At 40.3% G+C, this 16,016-nt stretch overlaps 2 protein-coding genes across 2 annotated transcripts in view; one reads left to right on the top strand and one right to left on the bottom strand.

Moving 5' to 3' along the window:
• ABCA13 (ATP binding cassette subfamily A member 13) overlaps positions 1–15,175 on the top strand; it is a 437,440-nt gene extending 422,265 nt beyond the window's left edge. The window contains exons 60-62 of the mRNA XM_064366685.1: positions 12,511–12,616; positions 13,830–13,967; positions 14,660–15,175. Coding sequence (XP_064222755.1) covers positions 12,511–12,616; positions 13,830–13,967; positions 14,660–14,755 — 340 coding nt within the window. The 3' untranslated portion in view covers positions 14,756–15,175. The remainder of the gene's footprint in view (positions 1–12,510; positions 12,617–13,829; positions 13,968–14,659) is intronic.
• On the bottom strand, positions 2,006–5,732 carry LOC105721592 (chromosome-associated kinesin KIF4A-like). The gene is given in 2 exon segments (XM_012458704.2): positions 2,006–2,451; positions 2,454–5,732. Coding segments are annotated over 2 exon segments (3,696 nt in total). The 5' UTR covers positions 5,704–5,732.
• Positions 15,176–16,016: the final 841 nt, after the last annotated feature.

Below are 16,016 nucleotides of genomic sequence, written 5' to 3'. Positions count from 1 at the left end.
TATTAATTTTATTGTGTACAGAGGCATAGTTGAATGATTAAAGGGCAAGCACCAGCCTTTTGAGAAGACTTTATCAATCACTCTGGCACAATTGTTCACAAAGCAGGGAGTCAGCTGCCTGCGGTATAGGCATCCCCGCAACCATAATGTGGAGAAGCTGATCCCAGTTAGTACTTTCTTTGTTATAGCTCCTCTAGTTTGTAATTAGTCTTTAAAAGAATCCAGAGTAACATGGAAAAGATGCACTGTCTTGATTCATTTTCATAACCCAGCTGTCACTATGGTCTTTCCTGCCTATGGGAGATTTAGGAAAATGTGCCTGATTTCATGCCAGGTGATCCAGGACCCTTGTCTAAGGGTTCTGTGAACTCCTGATAAGTCGGAGGCCTGTGCAGCCTGCCCTATCTTTGAGCCTGCACATTCCTGCCTGGACATGTGCTCCAGTGCCAGGGGAGCCAGCCATGTGTCACCACACATACACACAAATGTCTCAAGAATTCCATGAATTTAGTAATTTTCTAACACTTTTGAATGTGGGCCTGAAGAGAGAAGTGATTGGGGATCCCTGGGCTGTCTACCTGTCTTCGTCCTCAGCTGTTTCCCCTCTCAAGTCCCTGGCTGCCAGGGTGCTGTCCTTACCCAGGCATCCAGCTGGAAAGTTCCAGCCACATTTTGTCCCAGAGTCTCTTAAACAGAGCCTGGCTTATCAAAGCCTTTTCTTAACAATAGGAGGGAGGTTGCACCTTTAAGTAATTCTTCTCTGTTAAAGCAATTATGCATTTTTTTCTTATTATTTTATTACTTATTTAAGGGATGTATTACATGGGATATGACTGGAGTCCATAGAGGTTATTTGCGAAGCCTTTGAAAATGAACTCAGAAGTTTAATCCACTCTCCCAAGGGAACTATGTCCCTATAAAAATGTAAAACTGCAGCAAAACAGAATAGAGAAGATTTGCTTGTGTGCCTATAGCAGAACACCCCCTCCCTTATGGTAACACCTACAAAGCTTCCGTCTTTGCCCAGATGGTGGCTGAATGGGGTGCTGGCTTTGAAGGCTCCCTGTTTTAATATTGTTTTCCTCCACGTCTCACCCACAAAGTACTACAGGCTTCTCTATGGGCAGCACTCATCAAGCCAGAAAGTAGCTTGCTATGGCTTCTTCTATACGCCGTTCTCTTTATTATGTTTAGAGGCTCAAGTAAAAAAAGAAAAGAAAAGAAAATCAGAAAGAAAATGGCTTCTTTCGGTCTCTTGGCCTCTCAAGGTGACTGGTATGAGAACAGCTTGGCAGCTGAGGACAGAAAATCACATATACAACTTATTTCAACAATAACAGGTTTTTAGACCCTCCTCTATGCTCCAAACAAAACTTGTCTGCTGCTACTCTTAGTGGAACTCATGTGTAAGAATTTCGACTTCATGGGTAATCATTTATTTATTTATTTATTTATTTATTTAGATGAGCTAAGGTTTATTTACTTACTTAACATTTAAAAATAGTTCATTTACTTCAACAACATGGCAGACAGTCAAGAGTATTATTGAAACACTTACAATTCAGAGAGGGTCAGGACAGAAAAGATCACAACCCCATTCCTGAGGTGGAGTGAAAGATCTAAGCCAGGCTTCCATCCTAGGCCAGGCTCCTCCATTAAACAGACAACCAAAAGATAGGAAAGCCATCAGAAGATAGCCTGAACTGCTCACAAATAAGAAAGAACTTGACCATACTGAGGGCTGGTTCCTGATGAGTCATTAGGAAAGTCAGTTGGTTCTCTCTTTAGTAGGTGGTTTAGCACCCTTCTGGAGAGAACAGTAGTCTGGGGCTGGAGGCTGAGGGCCAACATCCAACAAAGGTTACCTTCTTTTTAGTAACGCTTTGTTCCTTTTTACAACAGCAAGAAACCTGAAATCCAGAGGAGTCATTTAAAAAACCCTTTCTGGCTGCAACCTGAAAGCTTCTCTCAGGCCAGACTGGGGGTAGAGATGATGACTCCAATTTCAGTGGGCCTCTTCTTCAATAGGGGAGCAGCCAGAGAAGAAGCTGGTGTTGCTGGCCAGAGCTCGTTTCTTTTTCTTCTCTGGAGCCTTATTTCCTTGGTATTCTGCTGCTACATGTTTCAACTCTGGGAGGTCAAAAGGGGAGGGAGGTGGGGCAGTCTTCTTTGATAGCACTTGCTTCACGTCACACATCTCTTTCAGGATCTTGCTATTGGGGGTGGCACAGACAGGGTTAAAGAAGCTCAATCCTGGAGTCACCTCGGTAGGATCCTCCAGTTTGAAGGAGGCTTCAGAATCCTGGGTCCATTCAACTGTGCTCAAGCTATCCTTTCCTTGCTGGCGGTTCCGACACTTTGCGGGGTCACAGCTACAGTCCACACCACAGTCTGACTTTTGCTTCCTGCACCCACACTGCTTGTTTCCACACCAGCCCTTGCAGGAACACCTTGGATGTTCTTCCTGGACACCTTAACTAATTTTGTTGGCTTCCATTCCTCATCATCCCCCTCATCGCTGTCACCATCACCATCCTCATGCTCATTGACAGAATGCTCTGAACAATATTTTAGATCCTCGATGTCCATGCTTTGCTCCAGGAACTTTTCTTTAACACGAGAAGGTTTTGGCTTAGGTGGGATATATTCAAAAGAAGAGTCTGGAGATAGAAGGGTATCCTTAGGAAGAGGTTTCTGTCTGCTGGCTACCTGGAGGAGGGTCAGTTTCTGCTTGATGATTTCATTCTCTCGGAGAAGCTGCTGACTTTCCTCACACACTTCTCGCATCTTCTCAAGTTCTTCATCCTGACACTTCAGTGTGCTCAGGAGCCGCTGTTCCTTTTCACTGATTGATTCTTCTAACTGTTTCTCTGCCATTTGGCTTTGCTGCAGCTGGCTGAGAAGGTACAGCACCTTCTCCTGGTGCTGTTGCTCCATTCTGACCAGCTCAGCTTGTAACTCTGTCTCTATCTCGGCAAAATGATTTCGTTCCTCAAACAGCATCTTCTGCATGTCAGCACAGCTGGCCTTGCTCTGTTTCAGGCTGCTTTCAAGTTTGCTGACTTGTATTTTGGAGGAGACCAGCTCTCCAATCAAATATTTCAGGGCACACTTGGCTTCCACAATGGTGGCAATATTCTTCCAGTGTTGTTTTGGTCTGTTCTCACTTTCTGCATCTAGCAGCTTCTGCTGTAGGTCAGCAATCTGAGCACTCCTGAATTCCATTTCAGTCTCTAGGCTTTCAATCTGCTTTGTAATAGAATCTTCTGACACTGAAACTTGACCACACACTTCAGTAAGGGAGAATGTATGCCTCTGGAGTTTAGGAGGTGGATTCTCCCCAGATTCCTTTTTTTCTTTGAGTTGAGCCACATCTTGAGCTAGGATCTTTCTGTCTTCAAGGAGGTCATTCAGATGGTGTTTGACTTCCTCAGTACTAACCATAACCTCAATTTCATTTCCAAGCCAATTCTTCACTTGAGCTGCAGTGCTTTCCATTCCATGACTCTGAGTCTCTTTCTGCTTATCCGCAACCTCCTGTTGTTTCTGGAGAGCATCCTTGAGACGCTTATTGGCAGTTGTTGCCTCCTCTGTTTTACGTCTGAGCACATTGGATTGTTTTTGGAAGTTTCTTTCAAGTTTCAGCAGCTCAAATTGCCTCTTACAGTCTCGTTCTTTTAACTGCATTACTTCTTTGTCTTTTTTCTGCTTCCACTGTCTGAACTTCTCAGCATCCTCTTTCATTTGACGCATTAACTGTACCCGCTGGTTTTTCATCATCCGTATCTCCTGGTTCAGTTTGGAGACAGTATGCTCTGTGGATTCCTTTAGTTTCAGAAGTTTGGACTGCTCATTCAGTTTCTTCTTCAGATCAGCGATTTGACCCTCCAGCTCCTGGAGACGTTTGTGGCGGTGCTCACTCAACTTGGCTTGTATGACATCCTTCTTTGCTGTCTGAAGTTCAAGAACCAATTCTTCCTTTTCCTTTTGCAGATTGATGACTTCTAATTCTAGACCTTTTATGTTATCCTGATATTGGAATTGAATGAGCTGTAGTTGGCTGTCGTTCTGAGTCATCTTCCTAGCCAGGGCCTCTTTCAGTGCAAGGGCTTTATTCAACTCAGTCAGCTCCTTAGACATCTGCACCTGATGGAGAGCATGCTGAGTGGTAAAAGCGTCAGAAGACCTGCTCACCTCTGGACTGGTTTCCACTTGGGCTTCTTGTTCCACTGCAGTGTCAATGACTGCAGCCATGCAAACAACAGTTTCATCTGATAACTGGGTAATCAATTGCTGCAGGTTACAAATTATTTCTACATTTTCTTTCAGTTCCTCGTCTTCCAAAGTCTCTACTAGCTTTTGAAGATTCAGTTTGCAGGCCGCATGCTGCCTGAGCTCTTCTAGCTTGGCGTTCATTTTTTCATTCGCTTGCTCTGTCAAAATGATCCTCTCCAACATCTGGGCTGTCTGACCAGCTGCCTCGCTCAGACCACGACTTAATTTTTCATTCTCCTCTACCAGGGACTGATTCTTCTCCATCAGGGACTGCAGATTCTCTGATGGTTCCATATTTATAGATCCAGGCAGGGTACCTCCATGGGCTTGTAGCAACAAGACCTGTAGCTGTTGTACCTGTTGCTTCAGATGATTAAGTTCAGCTGTCTGGGGATCAATGTTAACAATAGGTTTGTTCTTGATTTTTCTTGCTCTGTCAGCATAGCGAAGGGTGTTTAATGTTTCTTCTAGATTGGAGTCAGCAGGACTCACACAGGCTATCATAAGAGTATGACTATTACCTCCCAGAGAATCTTGAAGCAGTCGAGTCAACTTGGAATCTCTGTAGGGCACAAATCCACCCTTTTTGTCATCTCCAAGAGCACTGATTACATTTCCCAAGCATAGGAGGCCTCGGTTAATATTAATACCCTCTTTCAGACGATCCCCTTCGGCCTTGGTTTTCTTCTGTCTTTCTGATCCAGCGAGGTCTACAAGATGCAGCTTAGAGTGAAAGCTGCTATTCTTGTCACTTTTCTTTCTATGCTCTATGGAGATTGTAAAGATGGCATGAGATCGGGATGACTGGGAGTTCATAGCTGTGGAGGCTACAGTCCTAGAGTTGTTGCCCTGCTCCAAACAGGAAACAGTATCCAAGGCAACTAAAACAGTCTTCTCAGTGAGTCCCACAATCTTTATGCCTTCCTTAGGATCCTCCCGTATATTTATTTGAGATTTCTCACAAGATGGGCATAGAAGATCCAAAATTTCTTCATTGTAAATCTCTAAGTAAGACACTTTCAAAGTAAATTCAAAGTCACTCTTTTTATCAATTTCTTTGAAGAGCAGTTGTATTACCCTAGGAATAACCCCAACTGTCAGTTCATTCTCTTGCTCTGCAGTGTATGCACCTCCCATCGAATAGGTTTTTCCAGAGCCAGTCTGCCCATAGGCCAGGACCGTTGCATTATATCCTTTAAATACGCCTTTTATGAGAGGCGCTACTGCTGTATTGAAGACTTCTTCCTGTTCAGTAGAATGATCAAACACAAAATCGTAGGTGTAGGATTTATCAGCACCAACCACCACCTGAGGCTCCCCGGGCGTGAAGGAAAGGCACATCTGGCAGCCCTCGCTAATCTCTTTGGGGACCAGAGGGCGACAACGCAGCGCCACTCTTACAGGAATTCCCTTCACCTCTTCCTTCATGATCCTATCTCAGCTCTGTCTCAAACTAAATGTCCCTTCCCCATTCTCCCCAGGTCTCCCGCCGCCCTGTCCCAGCCGGAGCTTTAACCGCCAAATTTCAAATCCGTCCCAGAGACGCTAGCCAATTGCAGTGCAGACTGCTGGAGCGGGAGCGCGCCCCTTGGCGGCGCGCGCGTGTGCGCGCAGGCCTGCACAGTAGAAAGGGGAGAGTCCGTGGGTAATCATTTATTTCCCAACTTTCTCTTTAAAACTTCAGGGGACTACCATCCTGGTCAACATGGCGAAAACCCATCTCTACTAAAAATACAAAAATTAGCTGGGCATGGTGGTGCGCGCCTGTAATCCCAGCTACTCAGGAGGCCGAGGCAGGAGAATTGCTTGAACCTGGGAGGCGGAGGTTGTGGTGAGCCAAGATCGCGCCATTGCACTCGAGCCTGAAATATAGCAAATCACTCTTGCAATATTGTCAGCTGTAAAAGGCATCTTTTGTTTACATAGACTCTAGGGTATTTCTGAAATGAAGGGAAATGTTCAGAGACCATTAAAAATGCAAGAGGCCACATAAGGGGCTGAGTCATAGAGCTGTCACCTCACCATCTTGGAAACAAAATGCTCTATCGTGCTTGTTTAGCCGGTGACAGTGATATAATGTTGGAGATGAGGCTACGTATTTTTTTTGTCCTGCTGACTTGGCTGTTGTTCCTTGCTTTAAAATGATCCCTTTTGATTGCTTTAAAGAAGGAAGGAGAAACAATAGATATACATTTTGCTATTCAGTTAAGAAAGAAATATTGTTTCCATTACACCAAAACCTGACGAGGAATTTTTTTTTTTTTTTTTTTTTGAGATGGAGTCTGGCTCTGTCACCAGGCTGGAGTGCAGTGGTGCGATCTCGGCTCACTGCAACCTCTGTCTCCTGGGTTCAAGCGATTCTTCCGCCTCAGCCTCCCGAGTAGCTGGGACCACAGGCGTGTGCCACTACGCCCAGCTAATTTTTGTTATTTTTAGTAGAGACGGGGTTTCATCATGGCCAGAATAGTCTCGGGGTTTCATCATGGCCAGAATAGTCTCAATCTCTTGACCTCGTGATCCGCCTGCCTTGGCCTCCCAAAGTGCTGGGATTACAGGCACTCGTTACTCCATTAAATATGAACTGGGCCTCTGCAGGGCTGTTAGAGTCAGTGGCAGAAGGGTCTATGTGTCCTGTCTTCTTGGAGTTCTACTGTAACAACTGATGGCATTGAAGGATGCACCATACACCTGGATGTACGCAGGAAGGACTTCAGAATAGGGCCTTGCACAGCCAGAAGAGCGCCTTGCACAGCTGAGCACTGAGTGAGTACGGAATGGAGGGAGCAAAGGAGATTTGGTATGGGTAGCATGAAGGATACTCTTAGATGCAAAGTCAGAGAGGAAGGCACTAGTTACATTGGAGAGCTTTGTGGACAAGCTGAAGAGTTTGATTTTGAGTCAGTCATTCAGAGTTGAAGCTGACACGGTCTCCAGACTTCTGAGACGGTTCTGTTGGCCTTTCCTAGAGGTGACATTGACCCAAGCACTTTAATCTGGATCTGTGACTGGTAGTGTCATTTAAGAAAGTGACACATCTAGCCACAGAGAGTGATGTGTATTAACATGAATCAAGCTTCTTTTTTATTGTGAAGCTGTGTCATCTACCCATATGATCTTGTCTTTAAACTCAGAAAGTGTATTGAGGCTCTTTTCAAAGAGGGTTTCTTCCCCAAGAGGAGAGCAGGTGCCAGCTGCCAAACACTGTTTTGTTGTTGTTATTTGTCAAAGGCTCTCTTTATGTTAATACCTTTGGTCTGTAATCCTCACAGCCATTCTGATTTGCATATGCAATGATTAGAAAATGATCCAAATCAAACTTAACTGAAGTTGAAATAATAAAGGTGCTTGCAATGAAGGGACATGGTTTTGAGGTAAGCCCCATGGTCTCAGCTCTGCTAGCTAATAAGCTGAGTGACAAAGGAAAAATCCTCTGATCTCTTTGGGCCTCAAATTTTTGCATTTAATAAAGAGGAAATGGTATCTGTTCTAGTCAGTGTACAGGTATGATAAGAGTAAAATGAAATTATTGATGTGAAAGTATTAATATAAAGGATGTAAGAGCATTATGATGAGATGAGATCCTGCTGCAGGCTGCAGTTTTGAGGTTAAGTGCTCAGCATAGGAACTGTACCTCCCTCCATTCCCTTTGAGTTGTGTGACCTGAACGAGTTATGTAGCTTCTCTAAGATCCACCTTACTTCTGTAAATCAGAGACAGAGAGAGCAACATCAGCATTTTGTGGGGATTAATTAGGATAATGTGTTTTGGTGCCTCACTCACCGAGGGTGCAGGACAGAGCTCATGTCCTCAGTCTTCTCTCTTGGGTTCCTTTCCTTTCCAGTGGGTAATCATGAGGACAGATTGCAATGAGGAAGTTTCTATTAATAATACAGAGATAGCCAGAGTGCAACGGCTCACACTTGGGCTAGAAACCAAGGCAGGCAAATCACAAGGTCAGGAGTTCAAGACTAGCCTGGCCAACATGGTGAAATCCCGTCTCTACTAAAAATACAAAAAATTAGCTGGGCATAGTGGCGGGTACCTTTAATCTCAGCTACTCAGGAGGATTAGGCAGGAGAATCACTTGAACCTGGGAGGCGGGGGTTGCAGTGAGCCAAGATTGTGCCACTGCACTCCAGCCCAGGTGGCAGTGCGAGACTCCATCTCAAAAATAAAAAATAATAATACAGAGATGCCAGCTAAACATCAACTGCTCACATACATGTTTGCATCCCGGTGTTTACTTGGCCACCCTTCCTCAGTGCCGTATGCTCCTCCTCTTCATGCATCCAAAGACAAGCTATTACAATTCAGTAGGACCAATCACTGGAATTTGGTACATTGTTAAGGCACCAACCCATGAGGAGTGGGGTGTGGTGAGGTGAGGCAGGAAGATGAGAATGAGGGACCAATGTAGTCTGAGGCAGCAGGGGTCCCACATTCCACAGTCAGTGCTGTAACATTTGTGCTGGATGAAAGCTTAACTTGAGACCATGGGAGGCCTGGTCCCCCTCTGCTAGCTGTTCTCACTCTGTGGTGGATGAGGGAGAAGTCATCTTTAAAGATATTTCCTACTCAGATATGTGTAGGGAAGGGCACATGTATGGGGCTGTGGATGTGAGTGTGACTAGACTCCTTGTGGGGCAGATGATGGAAACCAGTGGGTATATATCTATAAAAAATAAATAATACAAATATTACATATTTTGTAAATCCTATTATTTTCTAAAGTCTAAGATTAGTTTCTATACCAAGAAGAATTTTATGCATTTAATTTTTAAAGGCAGTATGACAAAAAGTACCTAAATAAAATTTTTATGATAAAAATTTTCTGATTTTTAAAATCAGAAACTGAAATACAGTTGTAGTATATGTTCCTTTTATTTTCTTAGAAACTGTGTATATTTTTTCTTTCTAATGATAAAGTTATATGTGCTCATTATTTTAGAATTCAGAATAGCATAAGGGAAAAAAACCAACAGTCATATGATTATTGTCCAGCTAGCATTCCAGAATTTATTTCATTCTGACTGTAAATATATGCAAATATATTTACATAATTAATAGAATAGTGAGTCTATGATTTTCTATTTTGCACTTAATATAATAGCCATTTTCTCTTAATATAACAGCCATCTTCTCTTTACAAAAATTATTTATAGAGATTTTTAATAGTTGAGGCTGAAATTAATGTATTTGTTATAAATAGATGACTTTTAATTTTGGAAAAAGGACTTTTATAAAGGGAGCCTTAAGCCCAGGAATGCAAAGCTTCATAGGCAGTTGGTATAACTTGACAAGTGATTTTTCAGAAATGTCTCTGCGGGTGCATTGCCACCTCTTTTGTTCTGCTTTTGAAGTGTCTGAGTTTTAAAATACATGTACGTATTTTTGTTCTTCCACTCACATATTACTATTGCTTCTGTTTTAGCATTAATATATTACATTTAATGTCTGTGGTTCCAAAATGTTGTACCTCAAAAAATTGCAGAAAATTTCTTATAAGCACCTTTACCTACAGATAATATCATTTATTTATCTCTATTTAATCATTGATTCTACAAATAATGTGCACATAATGTATTACCTAGAAATGTTAGATCACTGAGTGAACATAGAAATAAATGACTCTTGGGCTATTTTGAAGCCTTTTATTCTATAATGAATTTAATAATCTAAGAGTGTCTTAATTGTTGAAGGTGCCATGCTTTTATAATTTTATGTTTAGAAGTCTTCTTAACTATTAAATGTTCTACAGAGATCCTGTGTAATCTCTTTCAACCTTTTTCCTATTTCAGGAATATTTTCTCTAGAGTTTTTTTATTTTTGAAAAATGATGTAATTTACCCTTTGTTTAATTTTTTTGTATAATTTTTCTTTTTGTGTAATTCAACTTCTTCAAAGTAAATTTGGAAATGTTTTAGTTCAAATGAAACTTTATTTTGAAAGAATTTTAAGTATTAATATGCGTATGTGCTTATAGAGAATTTATTAGATAATTATTGTTATTTAGCATGAATTTGTCAAAATTATTAGCAAAATATACCCATAGGTCTGCAATTTTTACTAATGGTGAAAGTGGATCCTAATATGCATAAGGACATATAGTCATCTCTCTGCCCACTGTCTCCTCATATCATTATCTTTTTATGTAGTGCTTACGATTCGTGTTTGAATTGTTTTATCTGCTTTCATCTAAGTTCTCCAAATACATAGTGGCCTTCTTCACTCCAAAAAGAGCATTCTTCTGTTTTGGTCATATTCTGCACAGAGCCTAAATTTCACTACTTATTTATCTACTTATTTACACAGTGCCAGACATTGTCCCAAGCAATTTGCAAGGATTAATTCAGTCAGTCTTCTCACAATCTTATTAGGCAGCTACTATAATTAATCTATTTGCTAGATCAGGCAACTGAGGTTAGAAAATTTACCTGACTTTCCAGGGTCACACAACTAGTATGTGGAGGAGCTAGATTCCACATCAGTAGTGCAAACACTGCATTTTGTCATGCCATCAGAATCCTTGATAACCATGAGACCTGGGCACATCTCCATCCAACACATCCCCTCTGCCCTGCAACACAACGTTATGCCCAGACACAGCTGAGAACTCTCCCAGGAATAGTTACAAAGCTCCAGCGACTTGGTGGTTCACCTTGGGAAGCCCCTTCAACCACCTGGGCCTCAATCCCTTCTTTTCGTGAAACACTGACGTATACACCCACTTTGGGGATTTGTTGAAGTCACAGTGGGTTGATTGTGTTATTCAGCAGCACAGCTTGTAACATACTGCTGAGAAGAGAACAGCCACAGAATATATACCTCTTATACCAACCCAATGTGTTGGCCTTTAACAATTCTTAGAGATAGCCAAATAGAAATGTTAGAGACGTGTATGTCTATATGCTTTTATGTATATTTTATCAGTGTCCTCAGCAATCTCTCAGCCATGTGAAGATTAGAAACAATCAACTAGAATGATGGAAGGCTATGGGGCCATACACAGACCTCAAGGGGTAATGACATCTGACAGCCTGAAATCAAGGCAGGAGGCAGGAAAACAGAACTCGAGGGCGAGGAGCTCCATGGGTGCTCACAAGGGTGATCTATGCCACTGAAACAAAGTCACATTTTCTTGGGTATTCTGTCTTTACCAGACAGACTTGAAAAATAATTTGACCATAAATGTATTAGGGGTCAGCTTCATTTAGGGAAAATTTACTTAAATATAGCACATTTTTCCCCAGCAATGCTTTGTAAGTAAGATGAATATGATTGCTAAGACTAGGCATGCAATTTGCTCATTCTTCATTCATTAAACTAGTATTTATCAGTGCTAGGTACTAGGTACTTATACTGTGCTTGGTACTTAGAAAAGATGCCTTAGTGAACAAAACAGACAGAAATTTTAGTCATCAGAATATATTCATCTATTTATCTTTTATTGAACAGATCTTTATTGGGATGCTATGATGCGTCCAACACCACGTGAGATAAGGCAGTAGAATAATTCATATAGTTTTTGGAGACTCCCTACATTCCTGGAGATTGCTATTTGAGGTTACCTTAGGGTATGAGTATGGGCTTGTGTCTTGATGGGACACCAATGGAACTATTGTTGACAGCTCTACAATTTTGTCTTGATGGGACACCAGTGGAACTATTGTTGACAGCTCTACAATGTGAGGAACAGAGCCCCTTAGGCAGAAGACTTCCTTTGTAGTCATAGGGCCTGTCCACCTAGGCTGGGTTGAAGTACAACTGGGAGAATTATTTTATGTAACAGACAAGTGCCTGGTTAAATTACATATGTAATCCCTTTCATCTTTTCCCAGCCAAATTTTAATCAGTACAGACCTTGAAGCAATGAGGCCAACAATAATAATGCTTCCCAGGGCCAGTTTCCAGCCCAGCTTCCCACTTCCTCTAACTCAGGACCTTGCTTTCACTGTTTGCATTTTCACCTTTCATTTTTTATTGCCTGGGTGTTGATTCCAAGACTTGCTGATAATTTTTTTTTAAGGTAAATCAGTATCTGTGTCAAAATAAATGGAATAACAACCAACTGCATAATTGACTTGCAATTAATTTCTGTGTCTTATATTGAGAATCCAAACTCTCAACAGTTTGGAGTAGTTATTTCCTTTCTCTGCCTCTATGTGAAAATGGACTTAAAATTTAGTCATCTTAGGTCAATATAATAATCATGTTTTTATTTTATTTAACTCTCAGGTTTGGTGATGGTTATACAGTCAAAGTTTGGCTCTGTAAGGAAGCAAATCAACATTGCATTGTTTCTGACCACTTGAAGCTTTATTTTCCAGGAATCCAGTTCAAGGTAGTGCTAATATTCTGTATTGTTTCTTTATTTTCAGCTACAAAATTGATAAATGCACCTGTCTATTTCTGTTTTTATTCTGTGCTTTTATAAGATACTGCTTGTTACCTTAGCCTCTTTGCAAAGTATAGGCCCTGCCTTCCTACCAAAAACAGCATGGATAGCTGATATTGCTTGACCACTCTGAAGAGTGACAAGTCTGCTTGGCTACTTGCTGGACTGACCAGAGCAGCCTGTGATTACATATCGCCCTTCTTATCTGTGGGCACAGGTTCATTGCATAGCTCACCTTGTTCAGCATAGATGATTGCAAAAGCTAATCTCTTTCATATATTTGCTGTAGGGTTTATAGGCTTGATGGTTTCAGCATTGCTTCACAAAAAGAGCCCTATGCTTGAGATCACAATCGTCTACAAACTTGCTGTCATCTAGTATGGTCCCTGAACCAGCAGCATCTTCATTACCTGGGACTTGTTAGACATGCAGAATCACAGGCCCCAACCTATTGAATGGGAATCTGCATTTTAGCAAGGTGATCCAGTGATTCCTATAGATGCTAAAGTATGAGAAGCACTGTCTAAAATTCTCTTGGATAACTGTGGGATGCTAGCTTATTATAACTTCTAGCAGGTTGTAGTCTATATAGTAGCTATGTTCTATTTATTTCAACAACTGCCATTTAGTGAAATCCTACTATGGAAGAAGCATCTGTGTGAGACTGCCTTTCATGCTCAATTATGACTTTGAGCCATCCTACAAAACAGATATCATTGTCTACATTGGCATACATGAGGACAAGGATCAGAGGTTTAAATATCTTTCCAAGAGTTGCTCAGCTAATGATGAGAACAGCTGAGAGATAAGCCCAAGTCCCAGTGTAAAGCTCAGGGTTCCTCCATCCATTTCTGTTAGGCCACGTTAATTTCCTACATCTCAGATATCTGTGGGCATCTTGATTCCTTAAAGAGTGCTTCCCCATGCTATGGCAAGGTGGAAGCATATAAAAGGGCAATGCCATTCAGGTGAATGCCATTTGTCAGATATACCCCATGAAAAATTGTCATCAACACACATTCATTGGAGACTCACAAAATTATGTCTGTAGGTTGAGAAAATACAACTGAATTTATTTGCCAATTAAATGTAGTATGATCAATGTTGTTTAATAATATTAATTATGTGATACGTTCTTTAAATTTTTTTTTGCTTTTAGGGACAGCACCTGAACTTATTAGAATATCATGTGCCAAAAAGATGGGCATGCCTAGCTGACTTGTTCAAAGTTATAGAGAACAATAAGACCTTATTGAATATTAAGCATTATTCCATTAACCAAACCACTTTGGAGCAGGTATAGTATCTTGAACGATTCAGGAGGTTGCATTTTGTTCTGTTCATCAAACATAATCTAGCCAATTTTAAAATTAATCAAATTACTTCAATTCACCACTTTATTCAATTCATCTTGTTCAATTTTATAAAATTATCAATGATAAGGATAGAGAGTGTCAGAAAGTTTGTTTATTGTATACCCTTCTACTTAAGGTAGATATTCAATAGAGCTTCAATGTGTTCATGATTCTATTGGACATTTGGCAAGTTAAATCATGTCACATTAACTTTCCTTTCTCCACATTACCCAGCCTCACAAGACTTGTGTGTGGGGGGGGGAGGGGTGAGGGGGGCGGGGGCTCTACTGTAATCAGTTGATAGCTAACTTCTGAAGAAACAAAAAGGGTTTGATTTACTAAGAGTTCCACAAATATAAAAATACATCACAACATCTTTCTAAAACCAGGCTTAAGGTATTGAGAACTTCTAGGCGATTTATTATTATAATTGTCTAGAAATATAAACATTCTTAGAGTTGTGTCCTCAGTGGATTTACATGTTTATGTGATTTGGGAGGGAGTGATATAAATTAATGATCTGTGGCTTTTAGGACAAGTTGGCCAGTATTCTGAGAGAATGTCTTTTTTCTAGTAAGTGAGACCAAAAGGTTTTATTCTTATACATTAACAACAATTTTTATGACTTTTTCAGGTATTTATTAATTTTGCGTCTGAGCAGCAGCCGACTCTACAGTCTACTCCTGATCCATCCACTGACAGTCATCAACCACATCACTTGCCCATCTGAGCACTAAAGAAGTTTCCATAAGGAATAAAACCTTGTCTTTCATTGCAATTAACAGTCAAGGATAAAACAAGCACATATACAACAAAGGAGCTGAACACACTCTCCAGGCAGTCAAATTACATTCTCTTGTTCATTTTCTATTTTGAAACTCCTTGTTAGTTAATAACGAGCAAATGGAAAGGTCATTCTTTATGTAGACTTTTGGGGAGTTGCTCCAAGATATTTCTTCTCTTTACCATGCCAGATGGACACTAGCTTCTTTGTGACAAAGGCATGAATTATTTGACAGTGTCCAAACTGAGACATTCTAGAGCTGGAAAGGCTGTCACAGATTGTCCACTGTAAACATGTCACTTTACTATTAAGAAAACTGAGCACCCCAGATTAAAAAACTTTACTAACTTATTTGTATAGAAAATAGTAACAAGGACTATTTTCTATTGTTGTCATCTTTTTACTAGGTACATGTTTTTGATGATTTTAATGTAGGCTTTTACTAATGCTGATGACATGATATGAAAAAATCACCAATTTCTACATATAAAAGAAGCCTTTTTAAAAAACAGAATTTAAAAAGCTTTTAGTACACGCTTTAGCAAAATTAATTAAATTGAACTAGGTATTCTGTATCAATTACAGTAGTTTTACCAGAATCTCACAGATTATAATTTTTGAAGGTAGAGAAATAGAATATAGATGCATTTTCTTTTTCTTAATTTGGATGAATAATTACTGCTTTTTTAATTCTAAGTCAGTGGTTTTCAAGGTCTCCATATTAGCTGGATTACCATCTCCTGGGAGCTTGCAAGAAATGGGCATTCTCAGAATCCACTCTAGACCTAGCAAATTTCAAATTCTGGAGCTTAAACAAGCACATTCCAGTTTAAGAACCAATAACTTATGGGAATGTCTAGTTACTTCTTAGTTATACAAGCAAAATTGGCATAGTATGTAGTTTATTTTTAAATGTATTATTAAAAACTCAGTAAAAATTATGTCATTCTTGGAATTGTTGTCTTCGAAGCATTGTCAGATATGAAGTGCTCAGATGTGGCTCTTAAAGTCGATACAAATCTGCTATTTTGCATCCTATAGTTAGTAAAATGTATAAAATCAATCTATTACTGAAATAGTTTCCAGTCAGACATTTCTGAGTTCAGATATTTCTCAACATTCTTTTACAAGATTTCTCTAAGTCTTCAATAGAAAATCACATTCATCTTACTTGGGAAAATTTGATACTTTTCAACACTAGCATTGA

Source organism: Aotus nancymaae, unplaced genomic scaffold (genome assembly GCF_030222135.1).
Source record: "Aotus nancymaae isolate 86718 unplaced genomic scaffold, 86718_ANA_hifiasm-v0.15.2.pri h1tg000065l, whole genome shotgun sequence".
In the NCBI taxonomy this organism is placed as follows: Eukaryota; Metazoa; Chordata; class Mammalia; order Primates; family Aotidae; genus Aotus; species Aotus nancymaae.
This window is presented reverse-complemented; position numbering and strand designations above follow the sequence as displayed.